At 42.4% G+C, this 16,035-nt stretch overlaps 1 protein-coding gene across 1 annotated transcript in view; it reads left to right on the forward strand.

Annotated features, from left to right (window-relative positions):
- LOC107120957 (macrophage mannose receptor 1-like) overlaps nt 1–16,035 on the forward strand; it is a 67,394-nt gene that overhangs the window by 40,690 nt on the left and 10,669 nt on the right. The window contains exons 21-24 of the mRNA XM_015423749.1: nt 2,483–2,616; nt 4,438–4,567; nt 10,038–10,267; nt 15,224–15,389. Coding sequence (XP_015279235.1) covers nt 2,483–2,616; nt 4,438–4,567; nt 10,038–10,267; nt 15,224–15,389 — 660 coding nt within the window. The remainder of the gene's footprint in view (nt 1–2,482; nt 2,617–4,437; nt 4,568–10,037; nt 10,268–15,223; nt 15,390–16,035) is intronic.

The following is a 16,035-nucleotide window of genomic DNA, read 5'->3' on the forward strand; positions in this document are numbered from 1 at the left end:
CTTCGTCTCCTCCTTCGTCTCCTTCTTCTCCTTCTTCTCCTTCACCTTCTTCTTCACCTTCACCTTCTTCTTCTTCTTCTTCTTCACCTTCTTCACAAGTCATGCTCTCCATGCCATTGCCTTTAGAGGTGAAATAAGTGGCAACCAAAGAAAGGGCTTTATCAGTAGTGGCACTTCACCTATGTAATACCCTTGTCCTGACTGCCAGCACAGAGAGGTAGTTTCTAGATGTCAGAGTTGATCTGAGCACAGTTCCAAGTTTCAGATACTGGCCAGATGACACTCACAGCTTCAAGTCCAAAGGGGAATCTGATATCAAGGTTTCTAGATACAGGCTAATGCCAGAGACAAGGAAGTCAACTCAGAATACAGGCAGCAAGGTCAGTAACCATTAAACAAGTTGTTTCCACATGTCTACTCCCTTTTCTGGTGCTTTTAAGCCCCACACTGCTAAACCACCTGTATTGCATCACATACCTGCAGGCTACCTCAGTCCTGCTCCTACAAGCACTCATCCTCACTATTTGTAATGGGCCAATGCTGTGCTGCTAGCCAAGCACTATGACTTCAGACTTGAAGGCCTCTCTTTATCTTCTTCCAACATTGTTCCCAAAGCGCTGGTGATGGAGGGAATGACTTGGCTGGCAATTGGCTCTCCGTTGCCAGACCAGGGCTAGGAAGCTGAGGAGCCAATGTACTGGTTCCTGGCTGAGGATCTCTGTCAGGTCCTTCAGGGACGGCCTCCTCCTGCAGTACCTCTGCCACAGGCTGTGAGTTTGGGTCTCGTCTGCTGACTATCTCCTCCTCAGAGGTGTTCTCTTCATCTTGTTGCTATGCTGGACTTGGCTGGACCACAACAACCTTTTCCTTGAAATTCTCCCAGTGCCTTCTCTACTGCCATTTAGTTGCCAGAACAAACATTGGTTTACCCAGGCTTTTAATTTAATGGGTTGATTTTTAACTCCATTGTATAGTGCGTTTAGACTAGTTTTAGACTAGACTAGACACAGTTTTAGCTGTTCAGTGTTCTATACTCTAACTGGGCTTTTAATAATGAGTTGTCAGGGCTCTTTTTGTAGCAGGAGCTCCTTTGCATATTAGGCCACACACACCCTGATGTAGCCAATCCTCCAAGAGCTTACAGTAGCCCCAGTAAGAAGAGCTCTGTAAGCTCTTGGAGGATTGGCAAGGGAGCTCCTGCTACAAAAAGAGCCCTGGTGTAATTAATAATTCTTAATGTTTTATTATTTTTTATTTTGTAAGCCACCTTGAACAGGTTTCCTGGAGAGGCGGTATAAAAATGTCCTAAATGAATAAATATCCTCAAAACTACACGTGATCCCCCTTTTCAAAACATAACCTTGAAAGATAGAACTAGTGGCAGAAAGGCACCCTAGCAAGGAAGGCCTCAGGATTTAGATGAAATACTCCCATGAGTATGTGTGGAAGCAATCCACTGACATCAAGAAATGTTGAAAAAAAATACTGAATGCTTCCTGGAGTCAATGAATTCTTCTTTTCCTGTTCATGGGAGCATCTAGGCCTAGACCATATGGGCCCTGTTGCTACTCATCCTTTCCAGTTCCGCCTCCTCTCTCAAGGTAAACGAGGAAAGATTATAGTGGAGAAGAATGACAGATATGGGTTGGTGTCAGAGTGTGTAAGGAGTCAGTTGGATCTCAATCCAGCTCAAAATGCAGGGTACTCTCTCTGAGTTGTGCCCATTCTGAGTCAAGCCCAGAGAAGAGCACTCACTGTTAAGTAAAATATACTGTTGCCATTCTGTTCGCAGCAAAGAGCTGTTGCCGTTGAGAAGTAAGTGTTCTTTCAAAATTTTCTAGTCTACTCTTGACCATTCGACTACCAAAATAACACAATTTTACATGAAGTTACTCCAGACTGGAGTAATTCTCTGCAAGACTGCATGTGATAGTTTGAGTTGTTTAGTTATTTATTTACAATATTTACAGTCTGCTTTTCTCACTGAGACTAAGTGAAATACAATCTACAAGATGGGGCATACAGTGAACAGTGAAGGGTTTGGACTACAGAAACCTGAAAACAAGCAGAAATCTAAAACAAATTTGAAACAAAGCATAAGCACTGAAACGTGATACATTAATGAGGTAGAAACTATAGGAGCACACTTACAGTGATAGGCAGTAGTATAGCCCACAGTTCCTATCTGTTTACCAGTGCAACTTTCTGAATCATTTGATTACAGTAGTGTCCTATTTATCTGTTTAAACATTTATTAGCATGGAGTTTTGGGAAGTTCTACTAAACTGGGCTGGCTTTTCACAAGTCCTTCCACTTACCTTCACTATGATTTGCAAGGCATTGATTAGTCTACAGAAAAAGATACTTGGGTCAATGTATTAAATAGTCTTTATTTATGCAAGTCCATTCTTTGTGTGTGTGTTTGTGTGTGTGTGTCTATATATCTATATATATCTTTTGTATTATCTTTGTTTTCACTCAGCTTTCCTTACCATGCACTTTAAAAATGTGCCAGTTGATTCTTGGATTGGACTGCATGATATCATTGAAGAGGGAAGGTTCGTATGGACAGATGGAAGTAGTGTGCGTTATACAAACTGGGCCCCCACCCCTTCTGTAAGTCCTGCTTGTGAATTCTTTTCTCCTTTTCAAAGTGATTCATTTTGTACCACCATTTTTATAACAAAATTACATATATGGAAAAGTATCCAGGATAGGCAACCCAGTTGTGAATAGACCCTAAACCATGACTGAATCTCTAAAGAGTACAAATAAGCCAATTGTGAACAAGATTAGGTTTTGTGCATTAAATGTAGCAATTAAACTAGCTTTTATTCTGCTCTCTCTCACCATGAGGCTTTTCTTCTATTTGAATTTTGCCAGTGGAACTAGTGGAGGACAATGCTCAGTTTTGTCATCAGCTGTAACCTGCCCACTCCCTGAAATCTCCAGCAATCTCACCATTCGTGGACTTTCATTCAGATATATGCTTTCTGTCCTCTTAGATGCCGAGGAGAGAAGTTAATGTTTGGAATTTTTGTCAAATATTTTCATCATACACACACACACACACACACACACACAATCATTAGCAGCAAAATAATTGCCAAAAAATTCTTATTGACAATGAAAACTGGGAAACCAAAGCTAGTGTTGTTTATTGGTATCAGACACGGAGCAGGGCAATCCAGATTCAAATCCCCACTTGGTCCTGAAGCCACTGAGTGACCTGGGCCAGTGACAGTGCCATCCTGAGAACACTTTTGCTCTGAATAGACCTGAGTTGGATTCTGAGCAGGCCTGTTTAAGATTAGAAACTTTGAGAATTTTAGCACTTATTTTTACAGTAATTATAGGGTTAATTTTACATGCCTATACTTCTTCCTGTCTTGCATAATAAAGAGAACGATTTCTTTTTCAATAAAAGATAACAGTCTGTCATCTTTTCAATCTGGTTTACTGGTTATAGTTCAAAGAATCAAACTCATCTTACTTGTTGCACATTTAAAGGTTATTAATCAGCTTTTAATAGATAAATCTTGGAGCACTCTGCTGCTAAATGGTTTGACTAAACAAAGCCCTTTTAAATTTAGTCAGATTCTGTAATTGGATGTGGGAGTGAAGTCTCTCGTTACAAGGCACCAGATGGGCCCTAGAGATTTCCTGGAATTACCGTTCACCTCTGGGCTACTGAGATCTATTCCGCTGGAGAGGCTGCCCTGCTGAGGTCCCTCCCCGGGCTCTACCTCCAAACTTCCAAGAATTTCCCAGCATGGGAAGAGCAGAATAGAAATACATTAATAAATGAATATGAGCATAGTGGGATATTTAGAGGGACTCCGAAGTTGGACATGTATATTGAGCAGCATTATACTGAACCTGAGCATTTTTCTATCCAGGTCTGCATTGTCTACTCTGACTGGCAGAGGATCCCTAGAGTCTTAAGCAGATGTCTTTTATGTCATCTACCTCCTGATCTTTTTAACTGGGGCTTCTAGGGATTGAATGTGGGACCTTCTCTATGCCAAACAGTCAAGCCTGGAGAAAAAGTTTTTTCTTTTTAAGAGAAGCTTAGTGGGATGATGTTTACCAGGTGATGTTATTCATCTCCATAACATGAAAAGCTTTAGCTGGTCATTTCTACACATTAAACATCAATAAAAGGAACAGGGCAGTTTTCTCCAGGCCTGTTGGCAACCATAGCCATATATACACAGTCTCTCCCCTCATTTGAGGAAGATATTCAGTGTAAGTAGGTAAAAGTTTCTTAGCTTAGAAATAATACTTAGCATATAATTGTTAATAATAGTATATATTGTTAATGTCACAATTAATAGACACCAAAATATGCATTCACAGATGGGTGTGGTGACAGAGTAAATTGGTGTTTATTTTAGTTACAAGAATATCAGTGAGTTTCTATTTATTTCTTTGAAGCGCCAAAGGTTCTACTTCTCTTTCTATGAGAACTGTGTTACTATGATAAAGGAGCCTGAAAAGTGGGCAGGAAATTGGAAAGAGAGAAAATGTTCAATAAAGTATGGATACATATGTCAAAAAAGCACTGGTAAGTTTTAATTTAAGATATTTTATAGACCTCAAAGCCCATTCTTGCAACATAACATTTTGGTCACAAGAAATGAGATTAGTAATTTTAAATGCCATAGTAAATTATTTAAATCACAATAAGGATTATATGGAGGTGCGGTGGCTCAAGTGCTTAAGACATTGAACTGAAGGCTGTGGAAGGTTGGTAGTTCAGCAGTTCGAGACCGAGCTGCCGCATGACGCTCCCGTCTCTAGTTCCAGCTCCTGCCAACCTAGCAGTTCGAAAGCAAGAAATTGCAAGTAGATAAATAGGTACCACTTCGGTGGGAAGGTAACAGCGTTCCGTGCGCCTTGGTGTTTAGGCCCTGCAGGGGGCAACAAGAAGACAATTAGATAGGATAGTGAGGTCAGCACCTTCTCTCCTGCTAAGTGTCATTCCTTGTCTGTCTCCAGATTGCTACTCTTAGGGCAATTTCCCCCTTCTTCTCAGAAGTGCCACACTCAGTCTTACCCCCTCTCTCAGCTAGATCCCCCATCACTCTGAAGATATCAATGAAATTGCCCCCAACATCCTCTCCGTTCCTGGCAGAAAACATCCCCCTAGTACACTGTGGAGCTTAGGGGGATGAAACAGGAACTCAGATGACTGGAGCGAATTTGGTGGTGTGTTTGCAATGAAGCCACAAGAGCATCCTATAGGACGCTTATGAAATCCTATCAGATGGCAGTGAGGCCACTGAATAAGATTTTTATGTGACCCCCATCATGTTTGCTAGCTTTCACCCAGCTCAATTATTTAGGATAATTTAGGTCTCCTACTTCCCTCTTTAAGAGGACCCGGAATAATAGAAATTTGACTATAAGCTGTGAGACATTTGCAAGCTTTTTGGCAGATAAAGTCCTGTCACTCCACTGCGACCTTCCAGTCAGTGTTGACTCAGTATGTGAACTGGAGGCCCCTTGGCCATCTTTGAATTCGGTCTTTGACACCTTCAGTCAGCTCTCCTGAGTCGATGTCAACAGAATTCTGGGTGCTGTTAGGCCAACCACCTGCTTCTTAGACCCATCCACCTTGTTGCTGATGAAGGCCAGCAGTGGTTGTTCTGCTTTTGAAAAAAACCAAATTCAGATCATATGGATCTGAACAATACCACCCAGTCTCGAATCTTTAATTACTGGGCAAAGTAATTGAGATGGCAAGAGGTGTAAATGAAAAGGCAAGAGGTGCCATAATCAAGTGTTTCACTGACAGAATTGTGTTAAGAGTAATTCAGATGCCAACAGCCAAAGCTGTATGGTGTGAACTGGAAAGGCTGCATGTAAATTCCTCTTTAAAGAGTCAGCTTTATCTACAAAAGAAATTTTTCAGTATTAAGATGAAAGAGGGGGGTAATTTACATCATCATCTGGACAAGATGTTTGGATTGGCTGAACAGTGGAGGAGTTCAGGAAAGGAAATTATTGAACAAGTTCTCATTGTGTTACTATTAATAAGTCTGCCAAAGTCATATGCAAATATAGTGTGTCAGATTGAATCTAAGAGTAATCTGTCCCTCACAGAAGTTATAAATCAGCTTGAGAAAACATACAACACAGATAATTTGAAAAGTCTGACAAAGCATTTAAACCAAATGCTGATCAGATGTAAATAACAAAGGTGGGATCATTTGTCACCTCTGTGGGAAGCGAGGCTACATTAAGAGGAATTGCATTTCCTTTAAACAAAGAGATGCCTTTCCAAGACAAAGAAAAGGGGGAAGCTCCAAACAGAAATGTTTTATATTAACACAAGAAGCCACAAAAAGCCATATTTGGTATCTGGACAGTGCCTGCACAATCCACACGTGTGCTCATAAAGATTTCTTTGAAATGTTAGATAAAGAAAAGAAAGAGGCATTAAGTGTTGCAGATAGACAGTCTATAATGCAGAAGGCATTGACTCAGGAATCATAAAATGCAAATTCCCTGGTGGAGAGAACCAAGATATCCTCGTTAAAGACTACCTTTATGTCCCAGAACTGACAAATAATCTTATTTCTATGAGAGTACTTGTGAAGAAAGGCATGATTACATATTTTGGAGGGAAATGCTGTATCAGACCGAGGGGACAGTTAATTGCAAATGGCAAAGTGCATCAGGATTTATATGCTCTTCAGACTTGCATGCAGAAAGCAAACTTTAGCAAACATTGTGATCACAAGAACTGCTGTTGACTATGGCACAGATGGTTGGGATGTAGAGACAATTATGCTATTAGGCAATCTGAAAGCCAGAATTCAACTAAAGGCACGCAGAGAAGTAAATGTGCTGTTTAAGGAAAATGTATGCATTGCATTCAAGTAAAGGGGATGTGACCTAGCTTAAACAAAGCCAGATTAGTGACTCCTAGAGCTGATACACAGTAATGTTTGCAGACCAATGAAAACTCAAACTCCTAGTGTTAAGTTACAAAGGAAAAACCTTTAGACTTATCAACCCCCAAATAAGTCAAACATCGGAGAGAACAGAAAAAGGAAAACAAACCTCTAAAAGAACACAGGGCGAGCGGCTACCTAGATCTGCTGACAAACTGGAAGTCAACTCCTAGTGGGAATAAATATGGGCTGACTTTTATTGATGCCTTTTCAAGATATACTGTGACCTTAATTAAAGAGAAAAGTCAAGTGCTGGAAAATTTTAAAGCATATGTGGCAATGGTCAGTAACAGATTTCAAAGAAAGCCACTAGCAATCTGCACTGAAAATGGGACATATAGGATATGAAATGAAGAATTATTTGGCAGAAAAGGAATAGAGCATCTGCTTACAGTCCCATGCACTCCAGAAAAGAATGGTGTAGCAGAAAGGAAAAATTGTTCTCTCACTGAAATGTGCACATCTATGCTCCTTAAGGCAGAGCTACCTGACAAGTATTGGGGGAAAGCAATCAACACTGCTACCTACCTGCAAAACAGACTACATACTAAAGGTGCAAGCAATACATCATTTGAACTGTGGTATGGGCACAAACCCACAATACATAAATCAAACAACTGTGATAAAGAAGTACTCACAATTTTTTATCTCAAGATGTTGTACAAAACATTAATTTCTGAAGTGATTATTACAGGAAATAAAACAATAGAAACAGAAGCGAAAAGGCGGGACAGTGGTCTCCGGATTGGTGCAGCCTGAATCATCTAAAAGTGTTCTGGTATATAAAAGTGTTTCAAAGGCCCACACTTACATTCCTAAAGAAAAGAGGGCCAAGATGGATCCTAGATCAGAAGAACACATTTTTGTAGGCTATGCACTTGTAGACCCTGGAACCAGATTATCATAGTACTGCAGTGTTTCACATTGGGCCTTGGGATATGCAGTTGCTTATTAGGGGGATTGATGCAGTGTTGCACCCCTGGCAAAAGCCTCAAGGCATTTGTAGGATTGGTCAGAGTATCTTCTGTGCTGGGAGTGGCTGGAGGCACTGGCCCTTCCTGCCCTTGGTGAGGTCTCAGAAATGTAGGGGAGGTGGGTTTAAGTCACCTAAGTTCTTTCCCTCCTGTTGAGATGCTCCTGGCTGTCTCCATATCTGTCTGAGGAGCAGTCCCAACCAATCTTCCATGGCCTGGCATTCCAGGGCCTTATATAGCCCCAGCCAACTTTATTGGGATCAACCCCTTAGAACTTCTTTCCCACCCTGGGCATATAGGCTCTCCACCATTAGGATGCCTGGGCTGGCTGCCCAATAGCACCAACCTGCTGATCTGCACTGCTGATCTCACTGGCCTGGAATCTGGATTGTAGTAGTTGATCTGTGTAGGCATGTGTGACAGACAAGTTAGGTACGACCTCTCCCTTATAAGCAACCAATGGGAGCTGATGGACTGTTAATGAGAAGGACAGTTGAAGACAACAGTTAGTGGGTTGAGAGTGAGTGGAGCTGTGGATCTGTGGAGAAGAACAGCTTCAAGCTGACTGAAAGTCAATTTATAACAAAGAATCCCACATGCTGGAAAAGGAAGACAGTTCAAAAGTTCAATTGAAGAGAAACTTTGTAACTCTACCCAACTTTCCTCAGTGTTATGTTCAAACTATAAATAAAATTAACTCTTTGTTTCTTTAACCCTCTGGGCTGGTTGTCTCAGGGAAAGAAACACATGTACACACAGAAACAAAGATCTCAGTGTACATATATATTAGGCTATGAATAAATATCGGCAGCATGTGAATGAAACAGTGTTTGAGTCCCCAACTCTAATATCTCTGTGCAGTGTCTAAATGAGGGGCAGTTATTAAAGGGGGCTGGGCTACTCTGTCTGGCAGTGTCTCACTGAATGAAAGAGAGGACCTGGGATGTGAAATAATCATGGCTTTCTATATATTTTAAAAGAGGTAAGACGGGTAGTGACATGTGAGTGCCTGACCTATCTGTAATCCTGACCCTATGGGAAAGAGGTTGTGAAGGGTGGTAGGCATTCTGTGTCAGTGAGAAAGATCGTCACAGCATGTTATTATGTATGGGCATATAGACTGGTGTGAATTATAAGTACATAGAATAGCTGTGTGCCTTAGATTTAAAAAGTATTAGATTAATAAAGTGTATTCTGCTGGGTCTGTACTTCTACCATCCTCATTCCTACCCCTTTGCCCCATCAGCCCCTCTCATAGGTGGGTTGTCCCTGGGAAGTACTCAGGCCCTGCCTCTTGCCAAATTTGTCCCTTCCAAGAGTCAGCAACCTTATGAAAGCCTGAATAACAGGAACTGGGCCTTCCCTGTTTTCCCTGCATCCACTGCAGTGCCATGCAGGGTAGAAGGGAGATGGGGAGAGGCTCAGTTGTTGAGCAGATCCAGGCCTGGTCTCCTTCACACAGTTTGGGCCTGGATCTGCCCTGGAGCTTCTGGGGTCCATTTCAGAACATACCAACAGCACACACACCAGCACCTAGAAACTCAGCTGCCTTCTTTCTGGTACCATTTCAGGTCCTACAGACTCCAGTGAATCCAGTCAAAAATAAATTCAAAGTGGCAGTGAGCCCCAAATCCGAACTGAAATCTGATATCCCTAGATTCTTCAACTCCCCTTCATGTCCATCTTTACTTTCTTTTTGGATGTTTAGTTTCTGATGTAAAAGCACAACCTATAAATGGGTTACCAACTTTTGGAATCCACAAATCTTATAGAACACATGGTGCACTGATGGGTGGTGCCCAGCCTGTGGCCTGGCTGTATAGGGATGGAGTCCATCCACCATAGTCTCATTGAAAATCTGAGTGGGAAAGAAGGGCAAAGCAAAGGTGGGAGGGCAGCCTAAGGTAGCTGGAGTGAAATCTTATGTACACTAATAACAATTTTCATCGGAAGCACTTATATAAATGCATTTTACTATGTTGTGTCATGCCCTAAACTTCTTTCTGTGTTATCTAGGCAGAGTCCACTTTATGCAGTCAACTGATTCAGATGTACAGTCTAAAACCAGCGTTAACCTTTTCTCTTTATGACTTTGGCATAGACCCTGTGTCTTCTCACTCTGAAACAACAATTCCGGCATCTGGCTATATACCTTATGGAAACAGCAGCTATTCTTTCACTAAAACTGCAACATGGGAAGAAGCCAGAAAACAGTGTCATTCTAAAAACTCAGAACTTACCGGCATTCTGAATCCCTATAGCCAATCATTCCTATGGCTCCTGGTGTTGAAATATGGAGAACCTCTATGGATTGGTCTAAACAGCAAAGTGGTAAGAACAAGGCATAAATGAGCATAATGCTATTTACTCACCCTGAGGGTTTGTATTCAGATGGTGCATCTTTTATGGTTGTAATTTAACACTGTAGGCATTCCACTAGCTGACACTGTTGACAATATATGAATAAATTTTGCAATTAGCTTTGCATAAAATTGATGCCTAATTTATAGTCGAATGTATGACAATTTACTGGTTTAGAGGAAATTTGATAGAAACTTAACAAAACTTCCAAAAACTTTCCCCAAACTTTGCATTTTATGAACCTGTGACACTTTTGGAATTTTAAGAAAGAATAGTGAGCATCAGTACAAAATGGCTGCCATGAGAGGCAGGTCCAGTCACAAAATAGCTGCCATGGTGGGGGCAATTTAAAAAAACGTTGGGAGGCTCCAGACTAAGTATTTCTGTTTCTTTCAAGCTTCTTCAATCTCCACATCTTCCTTTAGGAATCCTTTGTCATCCCATGGGGTTAACTACTTCTCTAGCAGGTTTCCTGGCTCTGATTTATTTAAAGAAATTCTTAATCCATTTTCTTGCTAAGTTAGTAACATGTTCCTCAAATTCTTTTTCTGTGCCTTACAGTCAATTTCTATTTGTTTTGCCAGACCCTCTTCCTGTACTTCCCTGTTCACTTCATTTGGATTATAATTCCACTTTTTAAAGGAAGACTTGCAATTTATAGTTTCTTTGAAATCTAGGGTTGCCAAGTCCCCCGGGGGGGTGGGGGAAACCCCTGCCCAAGAGGCCCATTCCCCACCAGTGGGGATTGGGCCATGGGAGGGACCCCACTCCCAAAGCGCAGGGATGCTTAGTCTGAGGGATGCTTAGCCAATTATTATATACTGTAGACCCAGTCACATTAGAGCTTGCTATAGGAGCTCCCCAGTCATCAGAATAAGCGCGGTAGCGTACAAAAAAATTACATAAGAATTAGCATTTTGAAATATGGCTTGCAGCACTTCATGTTAATGAAGATATAAGTACAGAATGACAAACCTGAAGAAGGACTCAAAAACGGATAGTGTACTAGAACTCCATCGTTTGTCGGAAACTAATACTGTAATATTCTATATGTACTGCTAAGCTTTGTATTGCATATTATAGTGTTATGGTTGTAATTTTGTTTATAATTGAATTCTAAAACATTGGAGATAAAAGTCAACTTATATTGTTTATTTGTACACGGTGATTTACTGTTTTACTGGCTATATTACACCGTGGTCCTGTTTGTTGTAAATTGTCCAGGTGGAGCCTGGAAATATAGACTACAGAAATCAGCCTGGTTCATGTTCCCTCTATTTCCCCCCCCCCCTACTGAACAGAGCAGTTCACATCCTGAGAGGAATATAACTGTTTGATCTTAAAATGGGCAATGGGCAGTAGGCAAGACCCTGCAGGGCTCCAGATTGCTGCTCAGCAGGGCTTCCTGTGTTTGGTGTAGTGGTTAAGAGTGGTGGACTCTAATTTGATTCCCCACTTCTCCACATGCATCCAGCTGGGTGACCTTCAGTCAACCACAGTTCTCTCACAGCTATTATCTCAAGAACAGTTCTCTCAGAGGTCTCTCAGCCCCATCTATCTCACAGGGTGTCTGTTGTGGGGAGAGGAAGGGAAGGCGATTGCAAGCTGCTCTGAGACTCCAAGTGCAGGGCCGGGTGTAAATCCAGCTCTTCTTTTTCCCCCACTCATGCACACAGTTTAGAGGACACAGTGCTCATGAGTCCTTTCGAGCCCTTAAATCAGGACCCAAGGTCCTGTGTATGCTGCCTATGAATACTTTCTCTCCCTCCTCATCTGCTCTCTATATCTTCTGGTCCATTGTGAGACAGAATGATTGGCCTGATGGATCTTTGGCAGTGCCACCTTTCAGTGCCCCTGTCCCCCTTCAGTTGAACACAGTTGTGGAGGGTGGGATATTTCTTGTGCTTCAGTCCACAAGCTGCCCATGATATTGGTCTGAGCCAGAAGAGCTTTTCTTATGTCAACACAGTTAAATACAGCAATCAAATGAGCAGTAGTAATGTTCACTCAGCGATGCACAACTCAAAATATCTCTGAAAAACACATGTAGACTTTGATTAAATTATGCAGGTAGAATTGCGAAAGTTGCCCAATTTCTCTGAATGGTGAAGTTTTTCAGAGACATCCTATGAAGGTAGTTTCAGAAAGGTAGCTGTGTTGGTCTGCATTAGAAGAGCTATATTTGCGTCCAGGAACACCTTAGAGACCAACAAGATTTTTGGGAGGCAAGTAGGGATGGGAACAAACCAGCTCACACACTGAAATTTGTAACAAATTTTGGCTGGGTCACAGTTCGCGAACTGAAGAACCACCATGAACTTCCATAAATTTTGATGCAGTTCATGGCAGTTCATGAAGAGCAGAAAGCAAAGGGTTAAATGGCTTGCATGAAAAGCTTTTAGCAGTGAGCAGGAAGCTGGGAGTGAAACCGCCTGGGTTGTGGGTTGCGAACCAAGGTTCAGGCTATCTTGCCCCCATGACCATCCCACCAGCAGTGTTGGTCACTCCCCCTGATTCCAAGCACATACTGATCCCAAATCAAACCATAATTTTCTGGTTCATGCCCATTCCTACTAGGGACTGTACCACTCCAAACTTGTATCATCTGCACTGGCTCTCAATCTGCTCTCAGGCCCAATTCAAGGTGCTGATAGTAATCCTTAAGACCCTATATTGCTTGGGGCCTGAATACCTTATACCTTAAGGACCACCATCTCCCCTATGAACCTCCCTGACCACTAAGGTGTAGTGGTTAAGTACGTGGACTCTAATCTGGGAGAACTGGCTTTGATTCCCCACTCCTCCACTTGCAGCTGCTGGATGACCTTGGGAAACCATAGTTCTGTCAGAGCTGTTCTCTCGAGGACGGTTCTGAAAAGAGCTCTCTCAGCCCCACCTACCTCACAGGATGTCTGTTGTGGGGAAGGGGACTGTAAACCAGTCTGAGACTCCAAGTGAAGGGCGGAGTATAAATCCAGTCTCCTCCTCCTCCTCCTATTTTTGGAGAACCTAGTTCAGGAATCCTGTTATGTAGTGGGTTGCCGCATGGATAAACGACCGACGACGACGTGGTGCATGGCACGCTTTATTTGGTACACAACAAGAACAAGCAACAAAATGGCCGGCAGGCCAACTATATACATACCTGGGGACACACCCCGGGTCACCATTGGTGGGTTTGAATCTCCCGCCAAGGTTCCCATTGGTTCCCCAGTGGAGGGACTAGGAGCCTAGTCCCTATTGTTCTTCCAGAGCCAAGCTCTGGCTGTTCGCTGGCCCCCGGTGGTGGTCAGCATACACTACAAATCCCCACCATCTGAAATCAGATAGGTGACAGTACAGGAAAGGACCTCTTTGGTTGTGGTGCTAAAACTGTGGAATTCCCAAGTGGATTTCTCTGTATCCTGCTATTATGTTGCACCACCAGATGAGGACTTCTTGTTTTAGCAGGTGTTCCTTCACTGGTTCTCATTGATCTTTTCTCTGGTTTGCACTTTTATCTATTTGACTTATGTTTTAATAGTTTTTAATTATTTTTATATATTTATATGTGTTTTATCTTGTTGCAATGTTTTTATTGTTCACCACCTTGGAGACCCTAAGATGGGTGGAAAACAGCTTATAAATATTTTAAATATCAGGTTGTTGTGAGGATAAAACAAGGAAATCGACAAGGACTTGTGGAGGGCTTCTTATTTTCTCCTGTATCTCCTCCTTCACTATTTCTTCTTCCGCTTTTCTGACACCCTACACAGCCTCCCTCATTTTTTCAGCTTCCATATATTCTTCCTTACCTGCTAATCTTCCTTTATCAGTTCTACTGTCTTTAGCTTTCCCTCCTTCTGAAATGTACTGAGCGAGAGGCAGTGATTTCAGCTCATACATTTATTTAAGTTTTGGAACAAGACAAGGAACCCAGCTCGCAGGCTGGCTTTTATTCATAAGATACCCATCACACACACACACCACCGTGATAGGGTATTTACAGTGGCCAAGAGTTCCATAGGTCCCAGCTAGGACCCCAGCCCTCCGATTGGCACAGGCTAGGATCTGCTTGGACCATTGTCTCTCGGAGCAAAGCTCAAAGGCTTCGCATGACCATGTGGCGAGCTACCCTCGCACGTGGTCGGATATGAATACATTACGCCTTCCCTCCCCCTCTTTCTGGGAAAAATGGGGCCCAGTTGCACACTGGTTTCCACCACTGTGCTCAAGCTCAGTTGTGAACTGTGGGACACTACTAGGCTTGGCCCCCATTGCATGCTGGTCGCCATTGCCAGACTAGGGCCAGTGTTGGCCTCCATTCCTGCCCCCCCTGAAGCTTTGCTTTACAGAAACCCAGGCTTGGAAGGCTCAGTAATATTGTTGTGGTTGCTTAACAACCTGCAAATTTCTGACAGAGAGCTCAGTGGGCATTACTTTCTTAAAGCTACATGCATTGTTTCTATTATTTTGGGGAGTTTTAATCCCCCAGCATATTTTTATTAAGATTTCATATTTTTCTGCAAACTTTGGTCTTCTGTCAGATTTTCAGGTAAAACCCCCCCCCCCATCTTTCCTTAGTTTCATTTTGTGGATCTAATGATCCATATTCTATAGCTTGATTTGGAATTACTTGTAAAATGGAGATATGGAAGAGTGTGGGGGGGAAATGATAAATAGACGTCTATGCATCTTATGTATATACTTATCTACAGATTGAAGATGCATCTAATTAAATTAAATTAAAATGTATGACTTAAAGAATATGGTATTTAAGATGTGCCACAGGAATCTTTACACTTTGTTGCTGTAACACGAACAGTCAGTCTGAAGGTGCAAAAATGGTTTGTTTTTAGTACATGGACATTGTTTTCCACATTTTTTCAAATAAACTGAATGCCTTTTTTAAACCACTGTATCATTTTTCTATGATGTACCTTTTAGACCAATGAGAATTATAGATGGGTATCTGACTGGAAACTGGAATATACTAATTGGGCTCCTGGAGAGCCAAAAGAAAATCTAGCCTGTGTCTACTTAGACCTTGGTGGGCTATGGAAAACAGGAACATGTAATAAAAAGTACAGAGCTGTCTGTGAGCAGTATAATGGTAAGTAAAAGTATGTAAATGTGTAATCTGGGACATTGCAGTTTAATTACTATTAGATCTCCACATTCATTTTACCAGACAGAGTAAAAAGAAGACAAAATTGGAATTGGCATTTATTTCTTTTTCACAATGAATGAGAGATGAAAATACTTTAAGTTACATAATAGAGACTTTCTTTAAGTTATATAATAACTCATGGCTTGAATCCCCCTCCCCCCACCAAATTACCACTGCTGCAACCTGGAATGTCTGCCTAATGCTGCTTTTGCTGACCAGGGGACTCAATTCAACCCAACGTAACAGAAATTAGATTCCATTAATTTCTGTGGTGAAAATTAAACATAACATTGATGCTCTTTTCAATCAGTGAGAATTAAATTCACCTTTGGTTATGAGCAGAGCTCTCATCGCCCCGAAGCCCTCCGGAGCGCCGCTACGGCAGCCCGCGCGGGCAAGCCCCGCCCCCAGCCCCGCCCCCAGGTTCCCCAAGCCCGCGCAGGAGCACTGCGGCTCAGGGGAAGCCGGGAGGGCCCCGCTCCCGGGTCCCCCGAGCCTGTGCAAGAGCGCTGCAGCTCAAGGGAGGCCCGGAGAGCCCCGCCCCCCGGTCCCCAAGGCTCCTCTTCGCTCCCTGGGGCCGCGAGCTAGG

This window comes from Gekko japonicus, unplaced genomic scaffold (assembly GCF_001447785.1).
Source record: "Gekko japonicus isolate JY-2015 unplaced genomic scaffold, Gekko_japonicus_V1.1 scaffold94, whole genome shotgun sequence".
Taxonomy (NCBI): domain Eukaryota; kingdom Metazoa; phylum Chordata; class Lepidosauria; order Squamata; family Gekkonidae; genus Gekko; species Gekko japonicus.